Source organism: Dromaius novaehollandiae, chromosome W (genome assembly GCF_036370855.1).
Source record: "Dromaius novaehollandiae isolate bDroNov1 chromosome W, bDroNov1.hap1, whole genome shotgun sequence".
Lineage (NCBI taxonomy): Eukaryota > Metazoa > Chordata > Aves > Casuariiformes > Dromaiidae > Dromaius > Dromaius novaehollandiae.
Window position 1 is genome coordinate 61,606,365 of NC_088130.1, and position 27,739 is coordinate 61,634,103.

At 53.1% G+C, this 27,739-nt stretch overlaps 1 protein-coding gene and 1 long non-coding RNA gene across 3 annotated transcripts in view; both read left to right on the forward strand.

Moving 5' to 3' along the window:
- The first annotated feature begins 1,259 nt into the window (after nt 1–1,259).
- LOC135324440 (uncharacterized) lies at nt 1,260–13,228 on the forward strand. Its single transcript, XR_010385813.1, has 2 exons — nt 1,260–1,374; nt 12,767–13,228. It is a non-coding gene; the product is annotated as an uncharacterized LOC135324440 (long non-coding RNA).
- Nucleotides 13,229–22,224: 8,996 nt separating this feature from the next.
- LOC112982202 (nucleolar protein 6) overlaps nt 22,225–27,739 on the forward strand; it is a 36,711-nt gene continuing 31,196 nt past the window's right edge. For both annotated transcript variants that reach the window (XM_026098421.2, XM_026098422.2), the window contains exons 1-9: nt 22,225–22,646; nt 23,269–23,385; nt 23,669–23,848; nt 24,485–24,653; nt 25,446–25,580; nt 25,725–25,888; nt 26,337–26,457; nt 27,338–27,396; nt 27,589–27,690. In XM_026098421.2, the coding sequence (XP_025954206.2) occupies nt 22,302–22,646; nt 23,269–23,385; nt 23,669–23,848; nt 24,485–24,653; nt 25,446–25,580; nt 25,725–25,888; nt 26,337–26,457; nt 27,338–27,396; nt 27,589–27,690 (1,392 nt within the window). In that variant the 5' untranslated portion in view covers nt 22,225–22,301. The remainder of the gene's footprint in view (nt 22,647–23,268; nt 23,386–23,668; nt 23,849–24,484; nt 24,654–25,445; nt 25,581–25,724; nt 25,889–26,336; nt 26,458–27,337; nt 27,397–27,588; nt 27,691–27,739) is intronic.

Consider the following 27,739-nt stretch of genomic DNA (forward strand, 5'->3'; position numbering starts at 1 on the left):
CCGCCCGCGCTCCCGCTGCTCCCGCCGCCCCCGCGCGCCGCCGCCGCCGCTCCTCGCGGGCCCCCCGCCCCTCCCCGCGCTGCGCCGCCGCCGCCGCCGCCGCCACTTCCTTTTGTGACGGCGCCCGCTCGCCGCTGACCTCAGCGCGCCGCTCCACGCCTCCTGCCCCCGCCCCGCCGCGCCGCGCGCCGCGCCGCGCGCCGGACACGCCCCCGCGCCGCCGACGGCAGGCAGCGAGCGAGGGAGACGGGGGGGCGCCGCGACCCGCCCCGCCCCGCGCGCGCGCCCGCGGGAGGAGGAGGGGAGGGGACGGGAGGGGAGGGGCGTGGCCGGCGCGCGGCGTCACGCCCGCCCGCGCCTCGCCCCGCCCCTACCGGCGCTCTTAAAGCGACAGGATCCCCCCGCTTTGTGCCCCGCCCCCCCGTGTCGGCACCGGCCCGTCACCACCCCCAGCCGGCGGCAGCGGGCTCCCGGCACCGGCCCCTCAGCGGAGGCGGCAGCCAGGGCCCCCCTGGGCCATCGCGGGGACCTCCGCGTGCCCCGGCCCTGCCCGCGCAGGTCTCCTCGTGAAGAGCGGCCTTCGTCCGACCCGCACGCGAGCAGGACGGAGACCTCCGGCAGCGCTCGCGAGCTCGTGTGCTTTAGCGAGTCTTTAACGAGTTAAATAACAAGGTGATCTTCCAGGAGAGGGATAAACAGTAACATGCTGCTGCAGATGGTGCAAATCTGGATCTCGCTTCTGGAGACGTTGATGCCCCCACCTGCCTTCTGCACGTGGGACCGCGCAGCTGCCTAAAATCTGCAGGAAATCTCTGTTGTCTGTGTGCTGGTGGCCAAATAAAATTTGGGGATGAACAGTGGAGCAATGTGAAAACCATAATGCGTTAATATAAACCCACGGTGTTGGCTTACACGGGGTTGTCCCAGCTGCCCTCCCAGCTGCACCCTCCAGCCCACGGCACGCTGCAGGGACACGAAACGGGGGTCGGGCAGGTGCTGCAGCCGGGAGGGGAGCCGTGTTCCCCCGGTCCCCCACGGGTTGCCTGGGGGTGAGCAGCCAGAGCGGCTGCGGCAGGGTCGCCTGGAGGAACATCCCTTGCGTTTCCCCAGCTCGCCCACCTAAGCCGCAAGCAGACCCGCATTCCCGTGCGCTGCCTCTGCAGGCAGGGGTTAACCGGCTGCACTCGCCCCGCGCTGCATGTAAACGCCCTGGAGTTAGTTCAGATTTCCAGAAAGCTGTTTAGTCCTGCTCTCAGATCCTCAGCTTCTGAGCTGCAGGTCAGGATCACAAAAGCTTGCATGTTGTCCGGGTGGTTTGACCACGGAGTTTGGCAGAGGAGCTCTCCAGAGGTCGGGCCGTAGCGTGCTGGGGAGGTGAGTGTCTTTTCTGAAGTGCACTCGGTTCTGTATTCTTACTTACATCTTAAATTGACAGACGTAATATTTTGACAATAAGGGATCAGACTGACTGGCAGGACACCTGGGGCTGGGAGCTGAGTTCTGCCTCTGGTACCAAGCTTCCCAGGTAGCAGAAACTCCTGTCGCTGCTGGGTTTGGCCGCCCCTCTCAGTACCTCAACATCTGGATCACATCTGGAAGGGCTCCAGACACAGCGCTGTTAGCAAGGCTCAGAAAGAGAAAGCACTTGACCTCTGCCTGCCGTGTCCCATCTGGCCCAGCGATGGGGGGTTAGAAATGAGCCCCTGGCTCCATCCCAGTTCTTCCCAGCAGCATGCCCATGCTTCATTACTGTTCCCAGCTGCCCGAACCCTACCAGCCCTGTTCAAACCTCTAGCCCCACCTTCCCCACCCAACCTGCACCTCCTGAAAGCCCAGGTCTAACGTCCTGGCCACAGTCATTTCCAAACACACCAACCTCAACACTTGCTTCCAGCTGCCCCTCCAAGTGCCCTGTTTTCATTTCCTATGAATCTAACGAGGATCCAACTGGACAGCCAGGCTGTTCCCTTCCCAATGATGTTATGTGGCAATGACCTGATGGCTTTGTGCAGTTAGTATGTTGTCCCAGCTCTACTGTGAAACACGTCCTTGCTCAGGCCTGAAGGAAAATGTTGAGATGGTTTAACTGGCTGGAGCCTAGCCCTTTTGGATTGCGCTGTCCCAATTTCTATGGTAATCGAAACACCTTTCCTTGCAGCCAGCCTCAAATGCAGGCATTGTCTGAGCTAGCCTAATGCTCGGAAAGGTGGGAGAAGCAAAGTTTGTAGCCATTCAAGACTTATCTCTGCCTGTTGCCTGTCTTGAATGTTAACGAAAGAGGTAATCATGCAAGGCAGAAAGTAAAGAAAGCCTTGGTGTATTCAATAGGGCAGGCTGAAAATTTTCCATCAGGCTCGCTTTTAGAGAGAATATAGGTCTTTTTCCCCCAAACTATTTTTTTTTCTCCCACAAAAGCATCTACTCTTCACAGAAAGTAGAGACTCTCAAGGAAACAGAGCACCTCAAAGCTGTTCTCCCTGAAGCAGTCCCCCGAGCTCCGGTCTGTGTTTCTGCCCTGCGATCCCAGGGAGGCACAGCTGCTCTGCCTGGTGTCCCCTTCCCTTAGCCTGGGCATAACTTTTTAATTTATTATATGGCATTTCCCCCTCCTAACCAGCTCCAGTATTAGCAATGAAACTATGAAGCTGTTTTTCCCTTCCTCCTTTAGCTGTCAAGGGCACCTGCTCTCACGGATGGTCATTGCGTGCCTGCAAGCAGAGATCCTCTGTGAGGTGTGATCTGCCAGAAACCATATGGTTGTTCTGTCTTCATCTCCTTTTTCTTTTTTGCCTGAAGGAATCCATTTGTTCTTTGTGCTTAGAAAACAAGAAATAAGGTCTGGTGTATAAAACAAGGCTCCAGAAAGGGGAAATCTCACCAGAAGAGGAGAATGCTACATGTGCAGTTACTCTGGCTCCCAGAAATGGAACTTGTCACTGTAAACTGGACTTCGAATGCCACCAGCACCTTATGCAAATCTGAGATGAAAACTTCTCTTCAAGTCCTTTTGGCTTTGTTCTCATCATCTATTTTTAATATATCTCTTCCTCTTCTCCTTCCTCCTTCCTGAGAGCCACATTCATGAAAGATGACAAACTGCGAGTTAACTCCTCTGCTTAGCAACAGAAGAGATCTGGGCACAGGAGCTTTGAAAATGCAAATCCTGTATCAGTGTCATGTTGTAGGGTTCCTGCCCCATGATCTGACAGAGAGAGGGGAGAGGAGGTGGGATAACCAGACAGATCCCATTCAGACTCTTCAGTTCTTGGGGCAGAATGGTCTCATATGATATTCTGCAGAGCGTTATCCAATGTATTTCTTGAGTGACTCAAAGGATGAGACATCTGCTCCTTCCTCTAGGAAACCAGACTAACCTAGGCTAAAAGATGACGCCATCTCCTCTCCTGATGCCTCTTCCCTGCTCCTCTGCTCTGGCGAGGCATTAGCAGGGATCCTGGTGACTCTTGCCTATGCCCAGCCTTGATTTTAACACAGTCTCTGTCCCCTCAGCATGTCAGATGGATGCTGTTGTGATGGAGGAGATCAGGCAGGAAGTGGGAGCTCTGCTCAGCTCCCCTGCAAATCGCTGACAGCCTCCCCAGGAGCCCTGTGTAACTCAAACCTTCAACAGCTTTTCCTGCGGCTGTACACAGAAACACAGAAAACAGACTGGGACATCCTAAGGTCTGTGTCATCCACCCTCCTGCCCCAAGGCAGGATCAATTTGTCCTAAGTGACCCCAGACATTTTTCTCACTAGTTCTTTAATGTGTGTCCAACATGCTCTTCCAAACTGCCCGTGTTGAAGATTTGCTTGCTTCCAGGGCAACACATCTCTGAGCTCAGCTCACCTCTCTGTTGGAGATCTTTCCTTATTGTTGCTTTTGGGTGTCCCCATCCCAAATTGTTTCTGTTATTTCTTATCCAGGACACTATGGGGATGAGGAAAATAGGACAGAGGGCACAGGGTTTTTAATCCCTACTCTGCAGCTGCCATCTCTTTCCTGGAGTGCAGTTCCCCAGACTGGGTGCAAATCTCCAGCGACTAGTGCAAGCATTCCTGCTGCAGCACCACGCTGCCCATGTGGTGAGCGAGAACGTATTGGGGCTTTGTGGACTGGTTTTGCAGTCAAGAGGAAATCAGTGACAGAGGAATCTGGGGATTTCTTCTTTTATTTACGCTAGATACCTTCTTCCCAGACCAGAGGGCAGAAAAACACCACTGCAATGGATCTCAGCCCTGGCATTAATGCCTCGTTGCCAATGAGAGATTTCCCCAAGAACTCTGCAAGTGTTTAGTTCGGGAAATCAGAATGTAATTCTCTGCTCTTCTTGCCACAACAGTGTATTGGCATCTGCATAGGTTACTGTATTCGAGGACCAGAACATACAAGTACTCGGGGCGAGCGACTGTGAATCTGTGGAGAATATAGGTCTATCTGCAGTTCACCCATTGCCTCTTTTTCCCCTAAAAATGGGACAAGCAGATGCTCAGGCAGAACTCATCACAGAGATGAAAAGATGCTTATGAGAGTCAGTCGGCAACACCTGGGTTAACAGGAGGCACATGCATCAGAGCCTCCAGCAGAGAAATGCAAAATTTGTGAGATTCAGAACAATGGAGGCAAAGCTGAAGAAAAAATGAAGGAAAGAAAAATCTTTACTTTCACTTACCTTATTTTGATTTGCCCTTTTTCCTGCTTGTTTAAATTTGAATGGCATAAAGTTACTTCACCCCCAACCCCTTTCAAATCTAGTTTGCTCTTTTAAAATGGATGAAGTCCATCACAGGGGTTTGATAAAAGAGTGCCATGAAAACGCCTGCTGCTGCTCTCATTCAGTTGATGAATAAATTATAAGCGCATTACAATGCTATTTCAGCTGTGATTCCAGGGCTCGGGGACGGTGATGACTGTGACCTTATGCCTGTCAGACAGTGGTTTGCATTTCCAAAGAGTTTGTGTAACCCACTGTTCAGGTCATCTTACATCTCCTGTTCTGGGCTCAGCAGACAGGAAAATATGAGCACCCACCGAAACTGCTGTCCCTGGCACTTCTCTTTCATGTCTGCTGCTGTGTTAGCGCTGCAGGACCATCTTACCCTTGGGAGCAGGCAACCATCAGGCAGGACTCCCGGCTGTCCCCATCCACGGGGACAAGCAGCCAGAGTTAGGCAAGAGCCCAAGGACCAGCTGCCTGCTGCATTCCTGGGTCTATCAGATCCCAGTTTTGCCTTCAGACCAGCAACACTCCCATTGCCAGTGGGAAAGCATGGCAATGCACCCCTCTAGAAAGGGCTTGAAAGGCAGTGGGGGGAAAAGTGTGTATGTGTGGGAAATTACTGAGCGATTGTGGGAAATTACTGAGTGATATGGGCAGGCTCAGCTACCTGCGAGGGAAACTGTGCATCAGGATCTGGCTCTGGCCTTCTCTCCTTTTAATGACCTCAGGGGTTTCTTTGAAGAGCTCAAGGCCTCTGCCTGGGGATTTAAGCTTTGCCGGCTGGAGTGCTCAAACCAGACGGCAGCTGCAGAAGCCGGAGGTGAGAGGGAGGGGTATAAAGGCATGGAAAAAAAGGGCATGAGAGAGATAAGGCATGAGTCAGGGATAGACATTCCCCTTGATCTCCTATCAGAGCATCCTGACATAAGCAGGGACTCCCACTGGCCTTTTCACAATAGCTCCCACAACAAATATGAACAGATTCAGGGGAAGGAAATGAAACTGCAGCGTAAGTGCCACGGCCCAGGTGCAGACAGCCAGCTTGGGTAGCCAAATGGCAGAGAAATTCACTTCGGCAAGCTTGCAGGTCAGGGTGAAAAGGTCCAGAGATGGGATGGGGTGGGAGACATTCTCCTAGAGATCCCACCTCCAGCTTCCTAACAATAAGATATTCTTCTAAAAAATGTTTGCAGGGCTCATGTAATGGATGCAATGTCTCACTCATCCATATGCATGCATAGGCTATGAGATTTGAAAAACATACTGTGGGGAGTGTGAAGCCCCATATGAAGCAATGGGCTGGACTGGGCCTGCAAACTGCTCTGTGCATCCGTCTGTGGCTAGGAGGGGACTGCACTTTCCTGCAGGAGCCTGAATCACCACAAGGGTAATTAATGCAAATTCCCCAGACAGGCGAACAAGTCTGGAGAAGCCTCACTGCCTGGCCCAAACACACCATATGGCACAGTCATCTTCACCCTGGGGCTTGCAGTCCCTTGGAAATCTGGGGAAAGTTTCTAAAGGTCTGGGAAAAATCAATCAGAAACCACTAGCCTGATCTTAGAAGGCCTAAATCTTCCAGCCAAGGGCCTGCAGTGCCACTGGGAAAAAGTACTGGTCTTGTGCTTTAGAAGGCTGAAAACCACTGCTAAAGAACATCCAGAGAGTTAGACTTTGATGATGCTCCTGAGGTCTAGATGTTGTGCCCATATCTGTGCTGACTGCTTGTTTCCTGGGGTTTCCCCTGCGGTAGCCTCGGTGCCAGCAGGTCACTCCAGGGTTGGTGGTGTCCCTGTGGGAGAGTGGTCAACTGGTGCTCACATACCCTCGTGGAGAGAAGGCAGGCTGGCGGAGGGCCGAGACCCTCAGTGCCAGCAGTCAGGGAGCAGGACTCAGAAGGCAACAGCTGAAGGCTGAATGTCTGCCCCTTGTCCCACCAGCTCCCCTGCAGCCTGTGTCCCCCCAGCCACCCCCTCGTTTGTCCCCCTGGCTCCACTGGCACCTGGGGCTGTTGTCAGGCCTTGGGGAAACCCCCATTTATGCCCCTGCCCCATTTTCGTGGTCCTGGCTACAGGCCTTATCCCTGTGAGAAGGTCCCTGGGGGAGGCCGTGGACAGGGCAGAAGGATGGGATGGGATGTGCCCCGTTGATGCTGTGCCTCTGTGCTTTGCTGTGCTGCCGCCTCAGCCCCCGTCTACAGTTGGCCCCGGGGGCAGGTAAGTCTCCTCCAGACTTGTTTGCTTGCCGGGAGGTTGCCATTAATTATCCCAAGTGGTTCTCCATCCATCGGGCAGGGAGAGCATGGAAGGAGCTGGCACCGGCTGGCAGGTGTGCAGCTTTGTATGCATCGGTGCTCGTCCCCTTTGCAGGGCTGGCCCCCTTTTACAGGCAGGGAAGGCTCTGATGCTGCCGAAACAACAAGCAGAGAGGCAGGCTGAGGATTTTATCTCAGATGGGTTTGTTTTGCGTTTGTGTTCATGCTCCCAGGGTCTTTTATCCCAAGAGGCTGGAATGGAAGTTTTATAATGCACATTTAGAACGGATGAACAGGAAAGTTTCCCCTTGAGTGACTGCTGCATCCCCAGAGTTGAGGCTGTATGACGTGGCCAACATCTGGCAGAGCTTCAGGGACCACTGCTGCCTACAGTGGTGAGGCCAGTGCAGTGCCAGGGCTCTCCCCTTTTTTGCTGGAGGTAGATGGAGCTTAAAAGCAGCTTAGCACCGACTCTCTTGCTCTAAGTGACTACAGCAAGCATAGAAGGGAGGAAATTTAAGAGCCAGGCCAAGCCTTCGCACTGGGACTCTTGTTTCTGCAGTCTGGCTACCTTGAACTGAAATGGTCTTGTTCCTGTTTCTGATACTGGCTGGGACACAGGTGAGACAGGCTGGTGCATTCCCACGTGCTCCAGGGGAGAGGTTTAGGCTGGGCGAGCTGGCTGGAGCCCAGGCCGGTCTGGTTTGTGCTGCCCGTATCTCTGAGATAATCAAAGGACCTTTCCTTGCTCTCACCCTTGGAAAAAAACATGCTGAATGTACTTGTTGGCTGGTGGGAAGGACCAAAAAAGGCAAGTTTGAGGTATTTCCCACTTCCTGCTGCCCCTCTTGTATAAGAGAGGGGGGAATAGCGTAAAGAGGAAAATCCCATTGCGTGGAGGTGGGTGTCCCACAAAAACAGTGTCTGTGCCGTGCCAGTCCGACGCGGGCTGGTAGCTGGGGCCAGCGCCAAGCGCTCTCAAGAGGCCCTTTGCTCGCTCCACCTCCTCAGGTTCAACCTCGCGCTGCCTGAAAGCAGCTCCTTCGGTAGGGAAAACGCACCGAGCGGAGGTTGCAAAATGGGAACTGCTGAGCAACGAGCGTCTCAGAGCGAGCAAATCCCTCCGTCTCAAAGAAGAAGCCTCAAAGTACTGCAAAGGCCACACAGCTCTGATGAAAGCTCTTCTCCATCTCCCGTGTGCTCAGCATCCGTTTTTAATAAATTTCTCTCTCTCTCTTTTTTTTTTTTGTGCTTCTAAGTGCAATGCTGGTAAGCAGTGCCAGGGCACTCTGATCCTTCCCTTGGCAGCAGAACACGTGCTGCTGAGTTCAGCTGCAGAAATGCAGAGTTTTTCCCTAGAGTGAGACATATATTTATTTACCTGGTTAGCTATGAGTGACAGAAATTAGAGGGGAGGGGAGGTTTGAGGAACATCATGCCTAGCTTGTCCTGTAACCAGTTTAAAGATGTTCCTTCCAGACTCATCTCCAGTACAGCTTGACTTGAATATAGGACATTTTTCTGCTTTCATTTTCATATATGTGAAAATATGGTCCCATTCATTGTCCTGTTTGCTTCAGCTGCCCTACCCCGATTTTTCTGCCCTCATCAACATCATTACTTTCACATTTATGTGAAATGTATATACATATATGCTTCTTTCGCATCTACTCACTGTCTGAAAATTCATGAAAGCTGTCAATGAATCTGATAAAAGAACATGATGAAAATACCTTGCTGTTACTCTTAATAATCTCGTGATTAATAAGTAATAAAAACATTAGAGTAATATTTTATCTGGGGCTTTTCTAACCCAGGAAACAGAAATATATGTAACCTGGTGGCACTCCTGGCAGTTCTCTTCCTCGATGGCATTTCCTAAGGCCTGGCAAAGCAGGAGAAAACAAGATGCTTCTCCTGTATTGACTGGAATTGCTGCTGTGTTCCTTGGGCATCAGGTTAGCGACGTGGCCAGTGGCATTTTATTGAATGGAGGTGCCCACAGAGTTGTTCACATGGACTTCACAGGAGACATTTTGCATATGTAGAGAGGGATGGCAATACTTTGTAAAGCCATTGGTGACAGTGTGTGAAAAGAGTATCCTTTTTATTCTTAGTCGTTGGACAACAGTATAAGGTTGATGGAAGACTTAAAGACTTGGAGACTGTTTGGGGCGGGGGGCAATGGGATTATCTGTTTTAAACACAGACATGACAGCAGCCCAAAAGAAGAAAACATGCTACCATCCAGCAGGACGACTCTGAATCTAGCTCCTACCAATGCTTTAACCATCCCGTGCCCAGAGCATCCCAGTCATGAAGGCCAGGAAGATATTGCACATGTCATACCCTGCTCACCCCTTCCGATCTTGACTCTGCAGCACAGGGGTGGGGGGCCCAGGCTGGGCTGTATCTGCTCAGGGTATGTCCTAATTGCTCTAAATATTTTCTTTTTTGGTCTCATTTTCCTGCATCACAGAAATGAAAAGGGAGATTTGGAAATTCTCACGAGCAGGTCATGGGCTGGTTTCCTTCTGCCCTTTGCCCTCGCCTTATCTCCCGGCTTTCAGGCTGGGTTTCTCTGCTTGAGAGCCAGCTGTGGGTGCTCTATCAGGGCTCTGCACCGAGCAGTTCTCCCCGCCATCGCCCTATCTCTGGGCGCCTGCCTGAGGCCCTTCAGCTGGGCGCTATCTCCTTTCCCCACCTGCTGGATGCTGCTGCCCCCACCCGGACCCCACGCCTCCGGGAGGCACTTTGCACGGCCGTGCGGAGAGATGGCCTCTCCGGCTGGGTTGCCTTGTACTCCCCGAGTCTGGTGGCTGGATGCACCTTTGGGTTTTTGCTAGTGCAGACGAGGGCAGAGTGCAGCCCTGCCCTTTCTCATCACTGGACCTCACAGCATCTCTCTTTGCTCTTCTATTTATTTACCCTTTATTGAGCCTGTCCATCTCTCTATCTGTGCACCCTTGGGAAAGCCTCTCCCGATCTGGGCACCATCAGCTCTTTTCACCCTTTTTGAAGGTTTCTCTTCAAAACTCGTTTCCTTCACTGTCCTCTGGTGCTCAGCTACATCTCTGCCTCTCTCACCTTCCTCGCCAGCTGCCCGCTCCCTGTGAGCTGTGTCCCTCACCTCACACACAAGCTGGTAGGGCTGAGCTCCAGGGCCAGAATCATGCAGGTGACTAACAAACTGATCATGGCTGATACGGTGTTTCAGCACTGGGCAATCGAGACCACCTCATTGCCTGGGGTTCCCAGATCCTGGCTCCTCTTAACAGTGGAGAGAAACATTTGCAGTATCAAATGGGAGAGTCACAGCCAGCCCAGAAACAATTATCTTCCTTTTTATGAATATAAAAATGGCCCCCAATGACCCTGCTAGCTCAGTATCCTCTCCTCAAGAAAGTCCACCTCTGGATGCCTGTGGAATAGTGCAAGAAGATGTGTCTTGTGATACCTCCCCGGAATATTTCCCCGACCTGCAACAAATTTTCATGACTCAGACTCCCTGAGTCAGGATGTCTTCTTATTTAATAGTCCTCCGTAGATTTTTCTTCCATGAATTTGTTTAGTTCTTTTTGAACCCAGGTAAATTTTAAGCATTTGCAACATCCTGTGGCAAACAGCTGCCAAGTCTAATTACTGGCTGGGTGCAGAATCATTTCCTTTGGTTTCTTTTGATCCTGCCACCTGCTAGTTCACTTGATGCCTGCATCCTCATGTTGGAGGACATGATGACTGGTCATTTTCTATCCAGCCACTTTCTGCCCCTTGTGATTTTACAGGCCTGTACCATAGCCCTTCCCATGTATATCTTTTTGGGACAGAAAAATCCCAGACTACGTGTCTGTTCCTTGTACGGATACAGATACGTTATGGTGTTATGATGGCCTGAAGATATTTTCTATCTCTTTGATAATAAGCATGAATAAGTACCACCCTTGGCTGTGCTCCCCCCATGCTCCAGATTGTTTAAAAGATAAATCAAAAGAAAATGGTTCACCGGGAGATGTCCGCTGTCCTCCCAAATATCTTCAGATTGTCCTGTGCCCATATTTTCTCCCTTGGGTGCTGCTGTTGTCCGAATCCTGACTACAAAACCTGCTGTCTGGAGAGTCTCTCTCTGTTTTCATGTACACTGGGCACATATGAGGCAAAGGAAACATCAAATGATAATAAACTACAAAGAATAGTGGCACTTGCTGTCCCGGGGACCACAGGGCCTTTGTGGGGCATTACAACATGACCGCCTGCCTGTGTCCCTACGATGTTCATCCAAGCAAGTAACTCAACAGGGTGGGTGAGGATTCGGGAAGAGCCTCTGTACCATTCCTCTCTGGAATAAAACTAAGGAGTAGTAACTAGCATGCTTCAGGACATAAACTCATACAAAAAACAAAACAAAACAAAACTCAAACAGCTGTAAGGAAGGCCTTCTGTTTGTGATTTAGCAATCCACGGCTGGGCAGGATGGGCGAGATCGTCCAGCTGGGAACTTCAAGCATGCCTGTCACCACTAGGTGAATCTGGGACTTTCAGATCTACCTGAACGTTAGATGTCACAAAACTGGATACCTGAGTCCAAGCCGATCACCCTCGGCCCCCTTTGCAGCCTTTGGTGTCTTCAGGAGGCTGCTTGCATCTGACTCCTGTGTTCATGTGAGTCATCTCTGGGTACAAGAAAGTTGGGGAGTGTTAACCATCGTTCCACCTCCTGATGCAGATGGGCCCTCTGAAGTCAGTGGTTCACCTCAGACACCTTGGGGTACACTAGGAAAGAGTGGCCGGCAAGGCTGACTGGGGACAGGGCCTGTTCCTGCTGTGAGGTCCCCGTTCAGTATGCCTTTTAACTGGTTCCCATTTGCTGAGATTCCCCATAGGAGTGCCCAGTTTTTGTTTTTGTGGAAGGACTCTTGTGTAGACCCCAGAGTGTGAGGAGCACTGGACTGAAGCCATCTCTGACCTCAGCAGATGGAGCCTCTTGCTCACACTGACCTTGCAAGGGTTGTACGGGTTGGGGAAGAGAGATTTATCCCATCCTGAATCCAGGATGTTCCTCTCTGTTCTTCCAGTCCCAGAGCAAGGCTGTGGGGTGAGGCCACAAACCTGGGACTCATCTGCGTGGAGAAGGAGGCCCAGGAGAGCAGCCTCAGCACCCACACTGATAAGGTGATAAATGATGCTGTGCTGTTGGCTCTGTGGGCACCCAGTGGAGGAGATTTCTGCAAGAAGCTCCTGAAGCAGCAGAGCTTATGAAGCCTGGTTTCTGGTAACACCTTCTCATGTGGAGTCTCTCATGTCTAATAACGTGGTTCAGCCTCACAGTCTTTTTCTCAGTGGAGGTGTTGGCTTCAGTCTTTCTCCTCTTCCCAGCTGAGCTGCCTAGTTCCACCAAACATGTCTGAAACACCTACCTCTGGGGATGAAACTGCCCCAGTGGCTTCAAAATTATGAGTGAGGAAACAGAAAACAGTTGCATAACCTCGATTTCCGTGGGAAGCGAGGGCAAAACAGAGAACTGTAAGGGAGTTCCTTGAATGCCTGTGTTAGCGCTGACTCAGCTTTCCTGTGTCACTGCTGTGCCTCAGTTTCCCCATCTGGAGAATGAGAAGGACGGACCGTGCTTCACTTAGAAGGGGCATGAGAGGAGCCTGTGCCAAAGACAAAAAGAGGCAGAGCTGTTAAATCTGAGCCAATTATGCCTGAACATTTCAATTAATCAAGTAATTATCGTCATCTCAGCTGACATTTTCTCATCGTCCCTAGCTGATCCTCTTTCTCTCCTTTTCAGACAGCACCTGCTCACCCTCCTCCCCAGCAGCCACTGCGTTTCGGAGATGCTGCCAGCGGAGCCATGAGTTCCAGCATCCCGCGGGGCACAACAGGCTGCAGCGATGTCGCGCGGACCCCGGTAGCGCTGGTGCTGCTGGTGCTGGCGTGGAGGCTACCAGCGGGAGCGAGCCCGGCCTCTCCTTGCCTGTGCCAGGAGGGCTGTGGAGTTCAGCAGGCTGTTTGGCTCGTTGCACAAGCAGCGACCGCAGCAGCTGTCCCCTGCATCACCTTCGCGTTTTGGGGACGCAAGGTGGAGAGCAGGAGGCTGGCGAGCCAGGCCTTCCTGGCACTGCGAAAAACCAGCCCCACGTGGTTTGGCTTTGGCTGGGAAGGAGGGAGGGAAAGCGCAAGGATGCTCACATCACCAGGCAATTTGGTGAGCAGTGGTTTAACCCATGAATAAAGAAATGCTGCATTTGCATGTTCCTGACTCTCTCCACTACATCTAGTCTCAGAAGCTGCCCTGGAGATGGAAAAGCAAGGGAAATGTTTGGAAAACAGAGCAATATTCAGATGCAGAGAGACGCTATGGTGGTGGGATCACCATCTAGACATGGCAAACCAACCATCGCTGATAAAACCTCACGCTACTGCAAGAGGAAAGGGGTCAGAGCTTTGCAGGTCCTTCCCCTCCCTCAGTGTCTCTGATGTGATTTTTGGAGGCTGCAGGTTGTTTCTTAGTATTAAAAAAAGAAAGAGAAAAGAAAAGGGTTTCTCCTCCTTGTTGCTATGTGTAAAGCCCACAGCAACAGCAGAGAGATCAGATGAATTTGCTCTCTAGCCTGACACAGAAAAACAAACCGAGAGCAACAGTAAAATACAAACAATGACACAAAACAATCTATGCAAAAAGCAAATCAGTTATTTAAAAGGAGGCAAAACACTGCTAGGATGTAACGAAAAGTATGAACTTTCCGTTAGTTCTCTCCCTGTAATTCAGGTCATCTCAGTTTTGAGATAAAGCGGACAGAGCCTCTGACTTTGGACAGTCCCAATCAGTCTCTCCCTCTCTGCCCCTGACCTATATATATGGATTGTTTTAGTCGTCATCGAATGTTTGACCTTTTAGGCACTTCTGCAGTAGGAGGAGCTCAGTACTCTGCAGCCCACCAAGGCAGGCTCAGGGTGCTGTATGATCCCATGAATCCAGGAGCTGGACATCTCCTAAAGCTCTTGAGCTGGTGCTGTTGCTTGCAGGGGTTTCAAAAGCCTATGCTTCAGTGAGTGCAGAAAGAGAAGACTTAAAGAACCAGGTTATCATCTGTCCAAACGACAAATTATCATTGAGGCTCTGATTTGCTTATTCCAATAGCTGCCGTGCTGCATTGCATGGCTGCTCCCTGAACGCTGAGACCAAGTGGCCAAGAGATGAACCATTTTGACGAGCCTAGAATTAACTTTTTTCTGCTGCAAGGCACAAGCAAGGGGAAAAAGCTTGTGAAATATGGTGGAAGAGCAGCATCCCAGTTCTCATTACGGGGTGCTGAGTCCTTCTCAGCCTCCCTGTTCACCCTGTCTCTGGAGGGAGGGACTCAGGCTCCCAGTGGCTAAGTGACTTGGTCAAGGTCTTGTGGGAAATCTGTGTCAGAGCTGAGGGCTGGGCTCCCGGTCTGTCTGCACTTTTTTTCATTCCGTGACTGGCAGGGGCATGTGGGTGCCTTGCTGAATCATGAGGCAAACCTTCAGGCTTTTGTTTAAAGATTCAATGTCTATAAACATTTTCTTTACCAGTTTTTCTCCTTGACGAAATCATCCACTTTTTGGCCATTGTGAAGACTGTTTGTCCCCTATGCTTTAATATAATATGGCCATACCTGGGATGGAGAATAAAACATTATGGGAGTGGTTTTTTACCCTCATTTTACTCAGGTCTTCCCTGTGTACCAGATTGATTTTGTCTGGGAGTTATGTATGCTTCTATCATACAGGTATTCGATACTCTACAATCTGAAGCAGTTGGAAGTACTTTAGCAACCAAAGAGAGGAACTGTCCAAGTCTACGTGGAAACGCAGCTTCTTCCGAGGGCCGTCGTTGGCATGGGGTGAAGGGCTGCTCCCTCCTCCATACCCGGCCCTGCACTGCCTGGGAGCATTTCCGTGGCAGCAACAGGAGCCTGGAAAAGGCCCCGGGGTGCAAAAAGGAGGTGTGGGGGGAGCAGCACAGCTGTGGGAGCACGGAGGCAGTGCCAGCCACGTGGATGTGGTGCATCGCCGGCGTCCACGTGATGGTTAGACCTGTTCAGCGGCCCTGTCCCTCCTCTGCCCACTTCCTGGCAAAGCTGCGCCCGGTGCCTGGAGGCATTCCCGGGAGGAAGCGGTCAGGAGCGAGGGTGGGTGCATGCATGCACTTGCACGTGTTGGCCCCGGGCTCTCCAGCCCCGGCGTGCGCGTCGCACGTGGAAGCAGTTCAAGCTGCACAGTTGTTTCCGTCTTGGGCTTTCACCTCCCCGTTGGAGTGGTGGTGGCACAGCCCATGTGCCGCTCGCCGTGCCGGCAGCTCCTTCCCCGCAGGGGAGACAGTGGCAGGGTGGATTCTGAGCCACAGGGGAAACGCAGCGGTGTGCTGGGGTTTGGCGGTGCTTGGTTTTTCCAAGCTCCTCCTGAACCGATGCTTTTGGGGAGAGGTGAGGCGGCCGCAGCTGGCAGCTGGGCTTGAAGCAGCCGCGCTAGCTCCTGGCATGGCTGGTGCTTCGGGAAACCCCCCGCCTTGCCCACTTCCTCGCCATCCTCTCTGCTAACTAAACAGGTTCAAAGGTCCAAGGCTGCCTGCAGGAGGTTGCCAAATGCTTCGTGCTGGCTGTCGAGCTGCTGCCGGGCTGGTATCTAGCGCCGTGTTTGCAAAGGGCTTTGGCAGACCTGGGCTAGGCTCTGGCCTGGGTGTAAACCTGGAGTCACACTTAGAGGCGCAAGGGCTCCCTCGAGCCCTGTTCATGCCCCAGTCCACGCGGCTTTACAAGGGGCTGGCAGGAGGGCGACCCTGGCTCAGTGCTGCCTGCACCCCTGAGTTGTGTCACCTTTATTTACCCATCTGCGGCTGGCATGGTGCCACCCTGGCTGCGGCAGGGAGCAAAGCTGGGCACTTCCCAGCAGAGCAGGAGTGGGGAAATGATTTGCCCTGGATCAGTCCCCTTGCGGCCCCCACTCTTGCCCAGAGAGCCCAGGGAAGAAGCAGAACTGGAATCTCTCTAAAAAAACTCCAAAACACTGCCCACAAATAACAGCCTTTTTTTTGGAACAGCGTAAAGGGATGGGGGGGACAGGGCAGGGGATGACAATCCTCTTTTCCTTCTGCAAATTCCCTTTTCTAGGACCAAAGATGGTTTGACACTGCTGCTGGCCTTCCTTGCACTCCCAGCAGAAAAGCAGGGCACCGCGGCTCTGGTGCTGCATGAGGATCTGCTCCGCCAGCACGGATGAACCAAGCGTGAAACAGATGGAAACAAAAGCAATGCAATGGGGAGGGGGGGAAACCCAGCTCCAGCCTGTTGGTCCCACCAGCCTGTAAATATGGGGCATGGGGAGAGCTGTAGGAAACAAAATGAAACAACCGCATGCAGGAGGATCAAATCATGCTTCGATTATAGAAGATGGATCTCAGAAGCAAATGCCAGTTCCTGAAGCAGCGGGTAAAGCTGCTGCAATGGCCCTGATGCCCAGGACTACTTTGGGCTTTGGGCTTGTCTCACCCTTCCCTGTGCCTCTGTTTCTCAATTGTGTCTCTTTCGGAGACATGAAGAAGGACGTGTGTGCACAGAAGCTGCCTTTCCTTCATCTAACCAGCCTGATAAAAGCTATGCTTTCTCCTCATGACCCTCGCCACGTTCAATTCTCTCAGAGATTTGCAAATCTGATGACCCTCAGCACAAAGAGGGAGCCCAGGCCGGCAGGCAGGCTGCAGTCCCGTGCCACAGGAGAGCTGCTCCATGGGACTGGACCAGCTGCCAGCCCCGTTTTCTGGCACGGAGCAGCTTGCAGCCCATCTGTCCCTGCCATCCCCTGGCTCTTGCCCTGTATCCTCAGCTGTGCCACCCCAGGGGCCTGGTGCTGTGAGTGGGGTGGGTGAAGGGACCCACCATGGACCAGCCCTGGTCTCTGCAGCTGTGGTGGCATCTCTGATGGGATGGCGTATTGGTGGGGTGACAGGGACGAGCACCCAGGGGTGAGGTCTGGCAAGTTCCTGAAGCCCCCATATAGTGAAACCATGGCCTTAGGTTAATGTAGCTCTGTTAATCACCTGGCTTGGAGGGCAGGGTAATTAGCACCTGAAAAGCAGAGTGCTGTTGTCAGGATGCAACCAGGGGCTCTCCAGCACAGAGAGGGGAAAGGGTCTTGAGCACCAGCCAGTAGTGGTCAGAAGGAAGCAAAATGATGGGATGCAAAAGCAATGACCCCTGTGAGACCCCAAATCTTTCATATAAACTAAGTTATGAAGTGTAGCTCCCAGGCTTGTGTTTTGCAAGTATTTTGTATGTCTGGGGAGCAGGAGTGAGAAGCCAGGGCTGGAGATATTCTTTCATAGAAGGTGTTTTTGTCACTGAGTGGCTGAGTGGAGTTGTGTGGCAGGAGGCTGTGTGCACCTGTGTCGTTTCTACGTGAGTGCTTGTTGCTTGGAGCAATGGGATCTGGGTCCCGGTGGTTGAGAAGAGGTGTGCATGGGGGTGGTGGTTGTCGCCCTGGGACGGACTGCAGGGCTGGTTGTCTGTGGACATTCGTGTCGCGTTCTGGGATTTAGGGTTGGTTGTGCAGGACACAGCATCAGGTATTTGAGTAGCCTGGCCAAAGATGGAATCTATGTGGCAGTACCCTGCGGCCTCTGTGTCATGGCTTCTTTAATGTGATTTAATTTTTTTTATGGAAATATTTGTGTGATTTGGGGGAATTTTGTCATTTGTAAGATGCAATTGTTGTACATTGACTACAGTGTCCGCATAGTTGATGTTGATGTAGGATTTCCCCAGGGACGGTTTGACGGAGGGGCAGACGGCATGACAGTGAGGAGGGATGCTGGTTCTCCATCTGTCTGCACATCTCAGTACAGCACGGGCTCAAGGACGTCATGCCAGGCGGTTCAAGATGTTGGCATGCTGAGTTTGGAGATACCGTGAGGATGAAGTGGATGAGTTTGCTGAGACGTAATCCGGAAATCCAAGTGTTGGTCCTGTCCAAAGCTTTTGCGTGAAGGACTGTGCATGAATGGGATGGTCACACCCATGGTAGCAAAGATGACACTGATAGGGAAAATGGCTTATACTGTGTAAGTTGTGGGGAGGGTGTCATGGTCCGGACTTTCAAGTGGCAGAGGGGTTGGGAATGGTTTCTGTGAGTCCTGGTAAGTCTTTATTGAAGGTATCATGGTTGGAGAGGAAGGGTCTGGCAGGATTCCCCTGGCTGCAGATCCTGAGGAGCACGTAAAAAGCCTCAGGGCAGGAGAATCGGGACCAGTAATGACATTAGGGAAATGGGGTCTCCCTTGCGCACCCTATAAGTCACTAGAGAGAGGTGACTGAGCGAGAGCACCTGAAGTCATCTGCGCAGCTGAGGATTTTCATCGCCTCTCCCAGATCGGTCACTGGTGGCCAAACCTCAGACCTGTCCAGCTTTTCCTTCTGAGGGAAGGAAATAGGAGGTCGTCGCAGTTGTGTTTATTGCAGTGTTGACTCTTTCCCTGAGAAGAGCCCAGACAGTGGTCTGCAGTGGGACTGCACCTGCAAAAGGGGCTTTGGGGGTGTTGTTTTGTCTGGGAGCTCCCCATCAGTGAGAAACCACCTGGGGATGGCTTCACCTTGGCTGTCAAAAACACATTCTTTGAGGTGGAGTCAGAGATGGGATTCCTCTAATTCCCCAGAGGTTTCTGTGCGGTCAGGCTGCTTCTCCAGGGAGAAACGTGCGCCCTGCGGAGGGCAGGTGGCCCAGGCTGGGGATGTTTGGGTGAAGTGTAATGGTGGATGGCTGAGTGACGTCTTTGGGAGGGCCAAACACGGGATGTGGAATAGTATAAAATATTTTTTTATTAGTAGTATTAGTCTTTTAGGACAGCATGTAATTAATGACTTGGTGGGTGCTGAAGCACTTCATTAAATGACTGGTTACAGGAAACACATCATTTGCCCTTCCCCGCGCCTGCCTGCCCTCCTGGTCGCCGTGGGGCTGGTGGGAGCCAGGGCACGAGGTGGCCTGGGGCAGGCCCTGGGCAGAGCTGGCATCTGCCTGCCCCGCCTGGGCGAGTGCGTGCGTGCCCGTATGGGGGTGTGCGTGTATGTGCATATGTTTACCCTTGAATGTACGCCTGTATGTATGTGTATGTGTGTATGTTCATGTGTATGTGTGCACACGGGCATGTATATGTGTGTGCACGTGTGCATATAGGTATGTGCATAGGTGTGTGTAGGTATGTGTGTATGTGTAGATGTGCGCATGCATGCATGTATGTTTTTGCATGTGCATATGTGTATGTGTATATGTGCATGTGTATATATGTATACGTCTGTGTGTATATACGTGTGTGTGTATATGTGTGTGTGTATATATGTATGCCTACGTGTCTGTGCATGTATATATGTGCATGTGTGTGTGGATATGTGTGTGCTCTCATCTGTGTGCATGTGGGTGTATGTGTGTATATATACACAAAGGAGTCTGTACATGTGTATGTATGTGCACATGTATGTGTGTGCGTGTCGATGTATGTGTGTGCGTTTCCACATGTTCCACATTTCCACATGTATATGTATGTGTGTACACGTGTGTGTACATGCATGTGTAGGTGTATACATATGACTGTGTCTATGTATGCGTGTATGCGTATATGTGCATGCGTATGCGTGGATATACATGTGCAGATGTGTGTGTGTGCACGCGCCAGCTCCTGGAGGCCGCACACGTCGCTGGCTGTGCCCTGGGAGCACCGCGAGTGAGTGGCAGCGGCCTGGGAGGCTGAGCGGCTCTGGGCGCTGCCGCTGCTCAGCCCGCGCCGGACCGGCCCAGAGCCCGTCCGTCCTCTGCCACAGCCGGCGCTGCTCCCGGCCGCGGGCTGTTCGGGCAACAAGGCAAAACGCGCATGGGGCCCTCCTAGCCCAAAACTAGTTTTACTGGCCTTTCTAAAAATCCTGAGCAAGGCCGTAATTACACTCGTGCAAGTCAGTGGGGAGCCTGACATTGCTCGTGTGCCCGCGAGGTGCTGGGCAGGGAACCGCGTTTCGGGAAGCACCGTGGCGTAGCAGGGATGGGGTGAGACGACCCCGGGGACCGGGCAGAGGAGCTGGCATGGTCCATTTGGGATGCGGGAGGGAAAACTGGCCGGGAGTTAACCATCTACACCTGTTAACCTAGGTGTCCTGTGTTAGACACATACCTCAGCCTGACTCACTTGTTCTCTGAACTCTTACATTTATTTTCAGTACAGCAGAGGTAGATAGTTAGTCTCCCACCCTCTATCATGAAATGCCTACACACTTGCTCGTTAAGATATCCTACTTAAAGCGTTCTCACAGTTCGGGATAAAACCTTAACTGATGGTTGCAGGCTTTCAGGGAGAAGAATTTGGATCTGATCTGGATATGATAAACTCCAAGCTGGGGTTGCCACCCCTAGAGCAGAGTTGTCCTAAAGAGGGATGGTGCCGCAGTGGTGCAAGGCAAGACACAGGGAAATGAATTAAATTGTCTGAGGTTGTGCAAACACCAGCTGAGGAGCTGGAAACAGAACTAAAATGATCTGAGTCCTAAATCTGTGACCTTTCATTAGGGGACACACATAAGATGGGCTTTTAAATACCCCGACAACCCAAATCTGGTTCGGTCTGGGGTTTTGAATTGTTTCTGTAAAGGCATCGCTTTTTAGGGAATATTTCTCCCGCTCCAGTAATCAGCATGTGAGCTGCAGCCAGCTCAGCCCCGCTCACATTGCCTCTTACAGCCCCAGTGGGAGTTTGCCAAGTCAAGTCGGGCTGCTGCAGTTTTTGCCTTATGCTCTCTACAGGTTGTGTACGAGATGTCCACACCAATTAATCACGAAACGCCAGACTCCAGTCCTGCAGGGTGCGGGCAGGCCGTGCTACCCCAGATCAAACTAGCAATGCTGCCCATGGCCCAGCTAGTTAGTTAAATCTATTTTCTAAGTGTGGGAAATAATTCTGTGTTGTCGCTGTATTTTAAAACCTTCAGGTGTATTTTTTAGAATAACCCAGGTTGTTCAAAACTCCTCGCACCAGAAAACGTATGCAGCTCCTGTCACTTTTTCAGTACGACTTCCCCGTGAAGCAGGGCAGTGCTATTAACCCCACATCACAGAGGGAGCGTTCACAGGCGGAGGGGCAAAATGATCCTCCTGCTGCCTTATGTGACAGAGTAGCGAAGGAAACCCAGGCCGCGGCCTGCCTGCGCAGCCCCTTGGCGTGAATCTTGGCGTGGTTTTGAACGTAGTTGCTCGGGTCAAAATGTTACAGTGGCTTCTGCTCCAGATTACTGGAAAGGACCAATTTTCCAGACCCAGCTCAGCTGTTTCCTGGAATAACGTGTATTGTGCAAACTGCAGCTCATTTTGCTAGAAGTTTATTTACATCTGACATCTGGTGACTTTGGCACCATCTCCTCTAAGCCCAGCTGATGACCTTCTTATCCACCTAACACCTAGACCCAAATGGCCCCAATTTTTCCCATTGATCATAGCAAGAAGTCGTACTGGATTGAAAATCTGAGTTGGATATGTTTATTAAACCCTGACCATTTTCCCCTGAATATCTGCCCCCCCCCAATTATTTTAAGGTCCCTTTTGGCTTTTGTGCACATGATGTGAAATGTTTTGTGCTGGTTACATCAGGCTCTCCCGGAGGAAACATAGAGGTACCCGGGACAGGTGGCTAAGACCTCCCGGGCCACCCCCGCCCAGCCAAGCTTGCTTGAGAGAGGAGAGGGGCTGGCAGCCCGGGGAAGCTGGTCTGTGGGGCCAACGCGGAGCTGGGCCGGGAGCACTAAACCAAACCATGCTGGGCTCCCTCCGGCACTGCACTTTGCAGGGAGGGAGTGTTGGCTTGTTAAATTCAGGGGTGAAAAGTTACTAATTTGGGTTACTCCCCTTCTGCCTCAGGACCGTGCGATACTGGGGCTGGGGGAGCACTGGGCAGGGGGAGCACTGGGACTATGGGGCGGTGACTCCCTCCCCCCCCCCCCCCACCTGAATGGGGGTCATCCCGCAGCTCTCGCGGGTGGTGGGAGAGAACCGCTGCCGTAAATCACCCAAAAGCGCTGCAAACCCCCGTGCTTTCCGGCGCGGCGTGCCGCAAAGCGAGGCCGCAAGCCCCTCTCCTCTCTCAAGCAAACTTGGCTGGGCGGGGGCGGCCCGGGAGGCGGGCCCAGGAGGCGGGGCGGATCCGGCGCGACCAATTGAGACCGAGCGCTGGCGGGCGTGGCCAATGGGGAGCGGCGCGCCGCGGCCAGCAGGGTTGGCGGCGCCCCACGCGGCGCAGGGTCACCCACGTGTGCGCGGCGGCGGCGACCATGGCGGTGGGGCAGCAGCAGCAGCGGCAGCAGCGGCAGCAGCGGCGGCGACGGCGACGACCGGACCAGGGGGGCGGCACCGAGGGCGCGGCAGGGCCCGGGCCCCCCCCCGCGCCGGGCGGCGGCCAGCGTGGTGACTGTGCCTCGCAGGGGCCGGAGGGAGCTGAGGCGGCGGCTGGGGGGCAGCGCGGCGCGGGCCGGAGCAGGAAGCGGCCGCCCGCGGCCGGGCTGCTGCAGCCGGTGAAGCTGAGCCGCGCCGAACTCTACAAGCCGCCGACGAGCGAGGAGCTGCAGCAGCTCAAGGAGACCGAGAACCTCTTCCACTCCAGCCTGCTCCGCCTGCAGGTCGGCCGCGCTGCCGAGGGATAGCGTCTGGCTCCCGTCGTTTGCACGGAGCCGGTTTCTGGGTGGGACGGGAGGGTTTCGGCTGTGTCCCGTGAGCGCAGGCAGCCTTCGTTAGGTGGGAGGTCGCGCCGGTGGGTACGCAGCTCCTGGTGGTTGTGAGGCTTGTGATTCTGAGGAACAGCTTTCATCTCCTGGCTACTTGCTGCTTTTGATGGCAAGGTCTCTCGGGCCCAGTTGCTGATGGGAACCCTGCAAGGTGTTTTCCTGTGGCTTGCACCCTGTCATTTGAAAACCCTTTCTGAGGGCAAGGCCTGTGTGAATCCTGCTGGGTTTATACTAGCTGCTGGGTTTATACTAGCTGGGCCTCACAGAGGAGCTAGTAAAATGAAGTTTGTTCCTGGTTCAGTGCTCCTCGGGAGAGGAGCAGCTGCATTATCCCTCTGCCCGTGGGCCAGCTGGACTCCCAGCTCTGAGCAGAGCTTGTGGAGAGGCTCAGGTCTTGCCCCGCTCACCTGCTGGCCTCTTTGCCAGGCTCGTGCTTGGTGCTGGGGGACAAGGTAAAGGGCAGGAGTGGTTTCCAACACTGCAGCTGCCTTTCACAGTCTCCCCTTTCTCCTTGCAGATTGAAGAGCTTCTGAAGGAGGTGACATTGAAGGAGACAAAGAAGAAGAGGATTGATGCCTTCCTCCATGAAATTAATACCCTGTTGAGCTCCATCCCGGAGACCTCAGAAACTGATGTATGTCCTAGAAGGGTGCAGGAGGCGGCAAGGCCTCTGTAAGGAGCAGGCTCTGCTGATGACAAGCTGTTCCTGTGCAGGCTGAAGTCCCTGTGGAATATCTCCCTTAGGGACTGAAAAAATAATAGTTTGATTTGAGCTGGCAGGGGATGCTCCATCTCTAACTCCTGGGTCCAGGCTCCTGCCAGCTCAAAGGAATGTTATGTGGGAAGAGAGGTCTTGGTCTCTGCGTGGCTGCCGTTGATGATGCTAAGAGCTTTTCGCGTGTCTTGTCTGTTCCCAGCTCACCGACCAGGCCTGGCTCCCCAAGGGTGTGAAAGTCCCTTTCCTGCAAGTGCCGTTCAGTGTGAAGGGGAGGTTTCGATTCCTGCCCCCGGCTGAGCTGAAGGTGGTGGGCAGCTACCTGCTGGGCACCTGCATTAAGCCGGAGATCAATGTGGATGTGGCAGTGACCATGCCGCGGGTGAGTGTAGCCCTACCGGCTCCCAAGTAGCCTGGGGCCTGGTCGAGCCCTGTCCCCTGCTGTCCTCTGCGCCCCCTGTCCCATTCACTCAATTCCCGAGTGAGGCTGCAGCATCTGGATGTGCAGCGTGGCAGCCCCCACAAGGAGCTGGGGAGTGCAATCTCCCCACTTGCTAGATCAGAGCTTTCTGCTGCTTTGATTTCAGTTCCTTGTGAGGGTCTTCATTCTCTTTGGGCTGAATGTTTTCCACGGTACCAGGGATGCCAGGATGCCACCTGGCTTCATATCCCATTGCGCGATCTGCCCCTGCTCCCAAGCCTGTTTTGAAGGGTGGATGATGTTCAGAGACTGTTAACCCTGCAGAGCTCCCTCCTCCTGCTGTCCAGACTTGCTCTGCCCCGTGGCTAGTGGGGTCTGAGATGAGCGAAGTCCTGTTCAGCTGAACAGCTCTGTGTCCAGTGATTGTAGCGCCTGATGAGCGCTTTGGGCTGGCTTGTCACTCCTTGGGGCTGTCCTGCTGGGAGTAGCTGTGTGTCTGAAATAGGGATGTTTGTGAGGCTGGGGAGAGCTGAAGGTGGTGCAGTGCCTCAGGCTGAACCGAGCTCTGTGAGAGATCCACCTTTCCCTTCTTTCCAGGAAATCTTCCAGGACAAAGACAACCTGAATCAGCGCTACCACCGGAAAAGAGCTCTGTACCTCACTTACATCGCCCATCACTTCTCCAAGGAGAAGCTCTTTGGCAGCGTGACATTTGCCTACATGAACAGCAACCATCTCAAGCCCATCCTGCTCTTGAGGCCACAAGGTAGCACCTGAGCCTTGCCCTGGTAGCGGGCTGTGAGCTGGTGCTAGCATTTCCTGTCTTAGCTGGAGAGTGGGGTCTCATAGTGTGTAACAGGTGCTTTGGAGAGGGAATGGTGTCAGTTTGGACCTGTTGTTGCAATTGGTGATAAATTTTGAAGCTTTGATGCTTCCATTTCTCCTGTCCCTCCAATCCTCATGGCCCTTCTCCTTACTTTGGCTCCTCATCCCCCTCTGCAGCTGGTATGGCTTGTGGGTATTTCAGGGAGTAAAGCAGACACTACAAAAATGCTGCTGTGTCTAGCGCTGCCCCTCCTCCCTATTCTCCGTGTCCCTGCTCCCTGCTGTCCTCTTGCCTTTCTAAGGCAGCTGTGCACAGTCTGGTTCTTTCCCGCAATGATACAGGACATATAAATTGCAGGGTGCTGCTTGTTGATTCCACAGACCTGAGGTGATGGCAGGTTTGGGTCCGAGATAAGCAGTGGGGTGATTGAGGTGAGGATGGGTGGGAAGGTGCAGGGTGAGGGTGCTGGGGGGAGCAACTGGCTGCATCTGGCTGGCTGGCAGGGATGGAGGAAGATGGGACTGGGACAGGAGCAGTGTGAGCTCTGGCTTATTATCAGTTCTGAGATGTGGTCACTCTGTACTCTGAGATGATTTCTACCGCTGCTGAGCTTAGCTGGGAAGGAGCTTTTCCCTTTTTTCTGAGATCAGGATGCTTCCTGTCTTCTCAAGCAGTCATAGTCTGGGTGTTTGACATTTCTTCCTCTCATGCTTTTATCCCTGTTGCTTACAGGCAAAGATGAGAAGCTGGTCACTGTCCGACTCCATGCCTGTCCTGCCCCAGATTTCTTTAAGCCAAGCCGCTTCTATCCCAGCAAGAACAATGTTCGGACAGCCTGGTTCATGGAGCAGAGCACTTCCAAAGAAGGTAGGACCTGGGGCTGGGAGAACACGAGGCTGCGTGGCTCTGCTGAAGCCTGCACCCAGTGCAGGGAGCTGGGTTCTTTGAGGCTGTTTTTTGTGAATGGGAGGTTTGTGATGGAGTCCAACATGCTGTCCTATCCCCACCCAGGAGCCCCAGAGCCCCCAACCCCTCATTACAACAACTCCATCCTCTGTGACATGGTGCTGCTGTCCCACCTGCATTTCTTGTCCAGTGTGGCCACTGACTTCCCGGGCATGAAGGATGGACTGGCCCTTCTCAAAGTATGGCTGCACCAGCGACAGCTCAGCAAGGTATGCTCTGTGCCAGGGGACGAGGCAGGCTCTGCTCACGTGGCTCACCTGGCCTTGGCCTGTTCACCTCCCTTCTTATGGGTGGAAAGGTGATGGTTTGGCTCTTGTGGGTTGTGTGTTGGCTTAGGGGTCTGATATGAGCTGAGTTAGGTTTCAAGGAGCTCCATCTTGCTCTGTGGAGTGTGATGGATCTGCATGAACTGGACACTTGTACTTCTTTGAGATTCCAGGAGTGATGCAGTGTTTTGGGGAACTCATCTGTTTCCCAAAGGACCATGGGTCCTGCTTCTTGTATAAGGCCTTGCCTCTGCCTCTTCCTGGCTGGGCTGGGGCTTTGGGGCTGCCCTGCTGGTGGTGACAGTGGCCAGGAGCAGCCGTGAGGAGTAAGCACTGAGGCTTGCAGTGCCTTGCTGAGCTCTCCCTGATTCAACTGTCTCTGTTTTTGCAGGGCTTAGGCTGTTTCAATGGCTTCTTGGCCTCTATGCTTGTGGCCTATCTGCTGACAAAACGCAAGATCGTTAAGATGATGAGTGGGTACCAGGTGCTGAGGAATGTTCTGCAGTTCCTGGGTGAGTTTCCAGAGGTGTCTCTGGGCAGGGAGAGGCTGGTGTCAGCAGAGCCTCTGCATGAAGCATGTCCTTAACCTTTGTGTACTGGGCTCAGCAGGTACAGAGCTGGAGGACCAGCTGGGGCTGTTCTTGTAGGATCATCTTGTGCAGCTGTGAGCCAGCTGACAAGAGCTATATCCTACCTCTGAGAAGGGTGAGCAGGAAGGTTACCAAGCAGGGTAATTTCCAGGGGCAGAAAAGGAAGTTATTTTGTTTGTGTTTCTCTGCTGGCACCAGGAATGGGCCCAACTGTCCTGGGTAGAGTATCCCTCCCTGGTGAGAGATGAAACCTCTGTTATTCCTCAGTATCAAAACAAAAAATCGTTGCAATACTGTGAAATGTACACAGAAGGGCTGTAGGGGAAGCTGGAATCCCTTTCCTCTCCTGCCAGCCCTACTTGCTTCCTGCTGAGTGGCTCTTTCCAACAGATGGCAGTGGGTAAAGCCTGTCCCTGGGGTTCATTCAGTGCCAGAGTCTCTGGTGCCTAGGGGTACTGGACCACTGCCTTCTTCCCCATCCCTCAGTGTGGAACATGTGGGCTCAGCTCCTGACCAGAATGGGGTGGGGGAAAGGGGATCACTGCTTTTGTCCCACTGACGGTGGGGTGGTGGGGCCCTGTGGGTGGGAAAGGACAGGAGGGGATGAGGCAGCAGAGCAAGGATGGATGGAGTGGCTTGGTGATGGACAGGTAGGCCACAGCACGAGGTAGAGGCCAGCATCATGTTTTAGCACTCTTTAGAGTTGTTGGACTGCAACGGTACTGGCATGTGGATGTACCACCCTCACTGGTGGGGGAGATGTGGATGACAGCGTGACTTGTTCCTTCCTCTCTGTCCACAGCCACCACAGACTTGAGCGTGACAGGGATCAGCCTAGTGAAGGATACGGACGCCTCCCTCGTAAGCAACCTTCAGGGAGGGCTTGTGGCCATGTTTGACTGTCAGCTGTGCTGCTGGTGCTGTGGGGCTGCCCTGGCAGGGATGTATCCAGCGGCCTGGTCATTGTTTTAGGGACTTGGGGTGGAGGTGAGGTGGTGGTGTCTTGATGTCCGTGCTGCGCTGTGGCACTAAGGACTGCGTTTGCTCTTCCAGCCTTCCCTGGATGACTTTCACCAAGCTTTTGAAGTGGTTTTTGTGGATCCCTCTGGGCTGGTGAACCTCTGCGCTGATATGACTGCCAGCAAATACCACCAGGTACCAGCAGATTATGAAGGCATCCTGAGATGCTGTTCTAGGATCCAGG